This window comes from Danio aesculapii, chromosome 11 (assembly GCF_903798145.1).
Source record: "Danio aesculapii chromosome 11, fDanAes4.1, whole genome shotgun sequence".
NCBI lineage: Eukaryota > Metazoa > Chordata > Actinopteri > Cypriniformes > Danionidae > Danio > Danio aesculapii.
The window spans coordinates 16,196,892-16,206,121 of record NC_079445.1 but is presented as its reverse complement, the minus strand read 5'-3'; the positions used below and the strand labels follow the sequence as shown (position 1 = coordinate 16,206,121).

The 9,230-nt window shown below is 31.7% G+C and overlaps 1 protein-coding gene across 1 annotated transcript; it reads left to right on the top strand.

The window, feature by feature from the left end:
- The first annotated feature begins 732 nt into the window (after positions 1 to 732).
- Positions 733 to 3,683, top strand: pimr93 (Pim proto-oncogene, serine/threonine kinase, related 93). The gene is made up of 5 exons (XM_056468837.1): positions 733 to 1,069; positions 1,469 to 1,645; positions 1,762 to 1,850; positions 1,976 to 2,004; positions 3,605 to 3,683. The coding sequence occupies exons 1-5, from the start codon at positions 736 to 738 to the stop codon at positions 3,681 to 3,683; spliced, it is 708 nt and encodes a 235-aa protein (XP_056324812.1). The 5' UTR covers positions 733 to 735.
- Positions 3,684 to 9,230: the final 5,547 nt, after the last annotated feature.

Below are 9,230 nucleotides of genomic sequence, written 5' to 3'. Positions count from 1 at the left end.
TGTGGTTAATTAGTATAATGAAATAAAAATGATGTTTTTAAGTATTGAGTGATCGTCTAACTAATGACGTAATGTGATTGACTGTGGCATAAAAGGGTGGACGGGTTTTAAGATCAAAATGGAATTGACGTTTGATTAAAGCCTTTATAAGATTTTTAATCCAGGGCATTGGTTTATTTTTTTGTTCAACACAGATGCAAAATCAATAATTGCACTGCAAGAAGAGAACCTGCTACAACCGATTACTGTTGAGATGGTGTCTGCTCAGTCATCAAGGAAACAGTCTGCTGTGCCAATATATCAGGGACCTGCTAGAAATGGACAAAAAAGGTTGTATGGGTTTGTATTGAAGAGAATGATTGGCCATGGAGGATTTGGTAGAGTCTATAAAGCGACCCGCATACAAGATGGCCTGAAGGTATCATTACTTTTTCACAGAGCTAGCAAAATGTTTTATCTTACTATCCTTTTCGATTCCTCTCAGTGCTTCTGATGTTGTTTACAATCAAATGTTTTGTTTTGTTGTTCAGGTGGCAGTAAAGTTCATCAAGAAGTGGAAGAGCATGCAATACATCCATGCTGTAAGCATATTTTTCAAACATTTACATGTAACTAAATAAAAGATTGTCAAGTATTTACATATTTGGGAAAGGACCTTCATCTAACAATTCTTAATGACTTTTCTTGTAGCCGAGACATTTTACACCTGTTCCATTAGAGGTTGCCCTGTTGCTCATGGTTAATAAGGGCCCCAGGGTTCCAGAGATCATTCAGCTTCTGGACTGGGAGGACTATTCTGACCACTACATCTTGATTTTGGAACTTTCCACACCCTGTGAAGATCTGAGCGTCTATGTTAAACGCTTTGGAGGATTCCTCAATGAAACCAAAGCACGGGTTATCATGGGGCAGACGATACGGGCCGCTCAAGTGTGCTGTGCCCGTGGAGTCTTTCACCGTGACATAAAGCTGGAGAACCTGCTGATCAACCCACGAACACTCCGGGTCAAACTGATTGACTTTGGGTGCGGGGACCTCCTGAAGGATTCTGCGTATCATCACTACAGTGGTATGTGTATTATGATGCAAACTTCGAACAGTTTTGGACTTCAATTCTAATGACAAGTGTCAGTAAGGGTTGGATTAACCAAAAATAAAAGTTCTGTTATTAATTACTAGGGTTGTGCGTTTAATCTAAATGAAATGTAATCGCAATCGCTATTTAAAACATTGTGATTAGCTAATCGAGTGATATTGGAGTAATACTGCACTAAGGAAATTACAGAATTTTAATTTCTGGGTAAACTAATGCTTTAAAGCATGTTCTAATAACCACTTATCAGTAACACCAGTTATTTGTTTTGCATGCTAATGGATACAGTGAAAACCTGTGGTAGTATTTCAGCATAATCTCTCTTCTCTTCAACATAATCTCTCTTCTCTTCAACATAATCTCTCTTCTCTTTAGGGACGAAGCAGTACCGCCCCCCTGAGTATAACATGATGAGACGGTACCATGGGAAACCTGCCACTGTGTGGTCATTGGGAATGCTACTATATGCAATGCTGTGTGGACGCCTTCCACGATCCAGGGTTTTGCTGTGGATTAATTCAAGATGTTGGTCTAATTCTCGCTTGTCACATGGTAAGATGCCACCCTATCACAACAAAAATCAATTATATTTCTAAGCTTACAGCTTCATACAAAGACAACTGTAAGATGTTAAGTTTAAAATTCCTCTATTTCTCTCTTTTCTGCAGACTGTTGCGATCTGATTTACTGCCTCCTGCGACAAGATCCACCCAAGCGGATCAGTTTAGAAGATATCCCGCATCATCCATGGTTTAAGGTATTTTGAAGATATATTCCCATTTAATCTTTTTTATGTGTTTGTTTTACATATTTCATTCTAACATGGGAATAAATCCAAGTGTAATGTAGACATTAACCCTAATTTCTGTATTTTCTTCTCAGGTCACCAAATGTAGCAGCACGCCAAAGAGGTAAAATGTCACCACAGTTTCATAGTTCCCTCTACACCCAAATGTCTGGTGGGATTGACAAGTTTTGGTTTGGTCTTCTGTTATTATTTGAATTATTTATATTATTATGTAAGATACAGATAAGAGCAAACTATTTCTCACTATTTAAGGGGCTGACCATTCACTAAAATTCTAATACTTTGAACCAGGGCTAACAACTCTCACACATTTTGCGTCAGACTCACGCAATTGGCAGTATTTTTACGCCAAAAAAATCCTCTTTCTCATGCCTCCCCAACCCGCCGTCTCTTCAATTATTGCAGGGTGTCCGTGGGGTCTTAAATTCCAAAACCCAAATTTTAGGCCTAAGTCTTAAATTCATTGAAATATTGTGTTGTAGGGCTTAACATTTTAAACAGGTTATTTTTCCTTTTGTCCAAGTAAAGCTACCCAATCAGTCCAACAACCATCCAATCACCAATTTTATATATATATATATATATATATTAGATATAGATAGATAGATAGATAGGTGTTTTTATTGTAAAAAGATACAATTGACAATAGCCATTTTTGTAGTAAATTCTCTAAATTGATTTCTCTAGTCAGGGAAAGAAACCTAAAAACATTTACACAATTCCTCATGATAATAACAGCGCAGTATTTACTTTAACATGGTCTTCCAGTTATACAAAAATATGCACAGAAGTAAGGTAAAAGTCACATAATATTTATAAATAGGCATGAATAGGCAAGGTTTTATAACAAAAGCATTATGTTGAATAGGAGTTATACTCAATCTATTCAGACAAAAAGCCAACAAATATATTTTTTTTTTAATCATTCATGCAATTGTCTATAATAAATATACTTTTAACAATGTTAAACTTGTCATTTAAAAAAAGAAACTTTGTTGAAAAAGAAGTACATACAACTAGAGTTTTGTTGTTTGTTCAAATTAATGTTGTCTCAAATAACATAAAAAAAGCAACAAAAAAATTGAAAAAATACTTTGTGTTTAGCACTGTATAAGTAAAGAAATTCATTCAAAAGGGTCTTAAAATGTCTTAAATTTGACTTGTTGAAACCTATTACCCACTTATGATCACCCCCCTTTTCACTTTTTTGGCCGACAATACATACTGTACATACTAATACACTTTGGGGACGGGTAAAATTCTCACTCTAAGTCAAAACCAAAAGTTGGCAGCTTTGCTTTGTTATCAGAAATGATCTAGGAGGATTTGGGGTGTAGAATTGGTGTGCTGCTAAGCACTGAAGGGAGACCAGGTGATTTAAATGGACTGCATGATAGATGTTGGAACTGGATTGCATACCATCAGCAGATGTGTCCCATCTGAACGGTTGTTGTTAGAAGGGATACAGCTTGAAGTAAACTAGAATTATTGATATTACCTCTTAAAATACCCATTAATTGTATTTTATTAACACCTACCCTCACAGTCATGTAATTACTTTTGTGCAGTAATCGTATTGTTCTACTAATATAAATAATTATAGTTACTTCCATTGACAGCTCAATCCTTTCTAGAATTCACCTGTCTGAACTAACACTACGCTTGAATGTTGTAAATGACCACTCTGTTTGCTCTGTACCCAGAACTGCTGCACAGCAGGGGAAAATCAGTCCACTACATGAGAATGAGAAAGAAACACCGGAGGGAACCAAAGTAGGATAAGTATCGCTGGATAAGTATCATCTTTTTATCTTCAGAGACGAAAGCTGCTGTTCTTGGATGCAACTCAAGGGGCCGACAGGTATGGAGTGAATTTTGTGCCAATATTTTACAAACAAATCCAGCATTTTGCAAAGACTCATTCGACTCGCTAACAAAGCAAAAACCCAGTGGTGTTAACAAAAAAAAAACGTGCTTTACGAATACGATCCCATTTCACACAAAATTACAGTCCATCAAAGCTGTACACCTGACTGTTATGAGTTTGAGGTGGTCGCTCTCCTCTGAGACTCTCCACCTGATTTCCTCCGACGCATTCGGGTGGATTTTCCCACTAGTGCATTCAGGCGGATTTTCTTGCAAATGCGGTTGCGCCATTTCCTTCACCAAGACAGTAGATGGCGCTATGGGTCAGACTGCGTCACTCTCCTAGAGGAAGCCTGAAACCCATGCTTAAACTACAGCTCCCTAAAATAAAATGAGAGGTGAACAGAGTTTCTGTCTTATTGTATCTGCTTACTATAATATATAGATAATTTTGTCGTTAATTTAAACGGTTAGTACAAAATCAGCAGTTACGAGGCTGTAACATTATTATTATTATTTAATATTATTTCTATATATTCTATATTTTTCAGAAAAATTAAACCCGCTTTTTCGCTTTAAACATAATCACTAATGTAGGATAGTAAAATGAATTACTTATTGTTTTTGTGGTTAGATGTAGTTTGACTTCCCAATTAAACTCGTCGTGGAGGGCTAGTAAGTTATAATGTTGCAATAAACTGTTTGGCGTAATATAACATTGATATAATATTCCCCAGTTGATTACTATATGATTAATCTAATTATTTAATTAATTAAAAAAATCTACCTAACCCATAAGCTACTAATTATGCATAAAAATATGAACTAAAAAAAAAGAATTGGCTTGTTAAATGTTTTATTATTAGCCGGCGCTATTAAGTGTTATAATGTATAAAGTGTCATAACCGGTAAATTCTGGTTACAATAAGGCAGGAACTCACCTGTTTGCTGTAGTGTTTTGCGTAATATAATATTAATTTAATAATCCCTAGTTTCAACATATCTAATAATTAATATTTTATAATTATTTAAATAATAAAATATAAAAAATGATAATCTAACCTGTAAACTAATAATCATGTATAAAAATATGGACCGAAAATAAATAAACATTAGCTTATTAAATGGTTTATTATCATTGTAAAATTAATTAGCTGAATCATAAATTATAGTTAATTTTATTACTATTATTATTATTATTAATATTATAGTGTTTATTATTCTATTAATATTGTGTATTATTATTATTATTATTATTATTATTATTATTATTATTATTATAGTGTTTATTATTCTATTAATATTGTGTATTATTAATATTATTATTATTATTATTATTATTATTATTATTATTATTATTATTATTATTATTATTATTATTATTATAGTGTTTATTATTCTATTAATATTGTGTATTATTATTATTATTATTATTATTATTATTATTATAGTGTTTATTATTATATTAATATCGTGTATTATTATTATTATTATTATTATTATTATTATTATTATAATTATTATTATCATTATTAGATGTTTTATTTAATAAAAAATACGTTAATGGTAATTTCAGCTGTAGTTTAAGCCCAGGTTTCAGGCTTCCTCTTGGAGATTGCCGTAAACTGACCCATGGTGTCATCTGCTGTCCTGAAGGAGGAAAGTGGCGCATTCGCACCTGCGGGAAATCTGTCTGAATGCGCTAGTGAGAAATCCACCCAAATGCCTCTGGAGGGAATTGGGCGAAGAGAATCTCAGAAGAGGGCCACTGTCTCGCACCCACAACAGACAGGGCTGCAGCTGTATGCACTAGATCTGGTGTTTGTTTGGGAACCAAAATGCAGTACGTGGGATAGACAGTGTCTGTGAAATGTGATATGTAAAGCATGTTTACTATATTACCTTTAAAATACACAGCTGGGTTTTTCGCAAGCGAGTCGAGTGATTCTTTGCAAAATACTGGATTTTTTGGCACGAAATTCACTCTATACTCTTCGCTCCATTGACGCGCCTCTTAAAGGGTCATGAAACCTCCCTACTTCAGTATATTAATGATGAGGCGAGACATCGACAAAGCTAAAAGCATCACAGCTCCAAGTTCTACATGTTCAGCTATTAAAACAACACTGAATTTGTTCAATACAATGCATATTAAATCAAAATACCTGTTTCTGTTATTTATTGTAAGTGTACATGATAAAAAAAGTCATTTATAATTATAAAAATATATAGATTTAAGAATATAAGGAACTCAAAGAATATATATATATATATATATATATATATATATATATATATATATATATATATATATATATATATATATATATATATATATATATATGGTTATTATAATATGGTTTATAATATACAGTATATAAAGGTGTTCATACATTATTATTTTATTCTCATTATATACTGTATGTAATATTAATTTAGTTTGATTTAATTCAAGTTCATTTCAAATAATTGAATTCAAATTATTTCATAATGACAAAAGGTGCACATTATTGCTTTACAATCAAATTTAGGAAAGTTAAGGTTATTAGTTACCACAACTTTTTTAGTTACTAATAACTTTAACCAATTATGTAGTAAGTAATAGCTTTTCACAGTTAAGGTTAACAATATATAAACAGTTAACCTGCAGTATGAATGTGTAAAAAATGTATATATTATTATGTTTATTATGTAACATAAATGGTATTTTATTATAAATACACAAACGATATAAGGCATGTATAAAGGATCTTTATTAAATGTTACTGGACAGAAGGTGAGGTAAAAAATAAAGAAAATGAAAAAATTATTTAAATGTCATTACTTGATATTATAATAAATATTATCCAAATACATTAATATGATCATTAAATATTATTATGAACAATATGTAATATAATATATATAATATGTAACTATAAGTATAATAAACAATTTAATATGTATTACAATTGCCTAAAACATTTAGAAATGTTTAATAAAGGCAATTGGGTGGGAGAGGTGGGCTTTATAATGTTTAGTTTTATTCAGGCATCATTTATTCAGACATTCTGAGTGTGTCTCACACAGGTGAGTGGGCTTAACAAACCACCTGTAGAAAACACACTCTTTCATCTTTGACACTTTATCTGACACTTGCACTAGTTTTAGCACTTTTGCACCAGAAACTTTCTTACAATCACTCCATATCTCTAAAACAACCAGTGTGCATCTATGAAGTGAAGAAGTGAAGAGTTGACTTCAAATACTTGTTCAAATCTCAACCACAGTTCTTTAGTGTTTCATGGCCCTTTAAAGGTTTTGTGCTTTGCTTTTTAACAGGTTAAACAGACAATGTGCTTTTGCAAAAGCATAGTATGTCAATGTTTTACACCATTTTATGTCATTTGTGATGTATATTTAACTTTTATGTGTGTCTTTGACAAAATGCATCCATTATTGTGGTATAACTATATGTATACATATATGTTTGTGTTTAGAACTAAATGTAAAAAGCTTATCAAATTATGTTCCACACAGGTACTAGTTAAAATGACACGATATTTGTTCCGTAGTGCTGTCAAACCATTAACTGCTATTAATAGCATCCGAGATATCAGTTTGTATTTGATAATATATATGTGTACATATTACATGCATACTGTATATATATATACACACACACACAGTTAAAGTCAGAATTATTCGACCTCCTGTGAATTTTTTTTTCTTTCTTTTTCAAATTTTTAGCAAATTCTGATTAAAGAACTAGAAAACTTTCACAGTATTTTAATAATATTTTTTTCTTCTGTAGAAATCTTAGTGGTTTTATTTTAACTGAGATAAAAGCAGTTTTTATATCTTTTAAAAAACATTTTAAGGTCAATATTATTAGCCCCCTTAAGCGATATATTTTTTCCGATAGTCTACAGAACAAACCATCATTATACAATGACTTCCCTAAGTACCATAGCTGGCCTAGTTAACCTAAATAAACATTTAAATTGTACTTAAGCTGAACAGTATCTCGAAAAACATGTAGTCAAATATTAGGTGTACTGTCATGGCAGGAGGGCTAATAATTCAGGAGTGCTAATAGTACAGGAGTGCTAATAGTACAGGAGTGCTAATAGTACAGGAGGGCTAATGATTCAGGAGCGCTAATAATTCAGGAGCGCTAATAATTCAGGAGCGCTAATAATTCAGGAGGGCTAATAATTCAGGAGGGCTAATAATTCAGGAGAGCTAATAATTCAGGAGCGCTAATAATTCAGGAGCGCTAATAATTCAGGAGCGCTAATAATTCAGGAGCGCTAATAATTCAGGAGGGCTAATAGTACAGGAGGCTAATAGTACAGGAGCGCTAAAAGTACAGGAGCGCTAATAATTCAGGAGGGCTAATAATACAAGAGCTCTAATAATTCAGGATCGCCAATAGTACAGGAGCGCCAATAGTACAGGAGCGCCAATAATTCAGGAGCGCCAATAGTACAGGAGGGCTAATAATTCAGGAGGGCTAATAATACAAGAGCGCTAATAATTCAGGAGGGCTAATAATTCTGACTTCAAACATATACACAGAAATACACAGTACACACAAATATATTTCACAAAAATTAACTTTTATTTTGGATATGAGTAATCGTTTGACAGCACTATTCAGTTCATATATTTCTGTCAACAACCATAAACAAAAATATAATTGATTTAATATAAAACTGCTATAAAGACATAAATAGCAAATAAATACAGTAATATATTAGAATTAGATAAATAGCTATTATTAAAAGATATGTAATCATGCTCATAAATGTTTTATTTAGTTAATATTATGAGTAATATAAGCTAATACACTAGTTCTAATTTAGTTTTACAAATATTTAAAATATTATTGGGTGGGAGAGGTGGGCTTTATAATGTCTAGTGAAATATCACAGTACAGACTAAATGATCAAGCTTGTGTTCTAATAATCTATATTGAGTCATTATTCTTATGATATAAAGGTGTTTTAGATCAAGTTGCACACATAGAGGTTAAAACAGCAACTTCATCCAGAACTAAGTGAACATAACTGCTGGGTTCTAATTTGTGTTTTTACATGCTTAATAAATAACATTAAACATAATATTAAAATATAATATCAATTCATAATATATAACATCAATAATATTAAAATTAAGGTAAAACAAATGAGCTTATAAATATTACTATGTATTATTAATTAATAATATAAAAATATCAATAATATTAATAAGGTAAAACACAACAGAGCACATAAACAGTTAACCTACAGTATGATACATAAATATATTAAATGATATGTTATTATTAATATATAAAAGACAAAGAGATATATAAAGGATCTTTATGAAATGTTATTGGACAGGAGATGAGGTAAAAAAATAATAAAGAAAACATGAAAAGTTAAAGCCATTACTTAATATTATAATAAATAATTATTATCCAAATACATTAATATGCTC

Coding starts and splice junctions, on each gene's coding strand:
- pimr93 (XM_056468837.1), top strand. CDS start 736: ATGGTTAATAAGGGCCCCAGGGTTCCAGAGATCATTCAGCTTCTGGAC. Junction 1,070..1,468: donor TGCGTATCATCACTACAGTG/GTATGTGTATTA, acceptor TCTTCTCTTTAG/GGACGAAGCAGTACCGCCCC. Junction 1,646..1,761: donor TAATTCTCGCTTGTCACATG/GTAAGATGCCAC, acceptor TCTTTTCTGCAG/ACTGTTGCGATCTGATTTAC.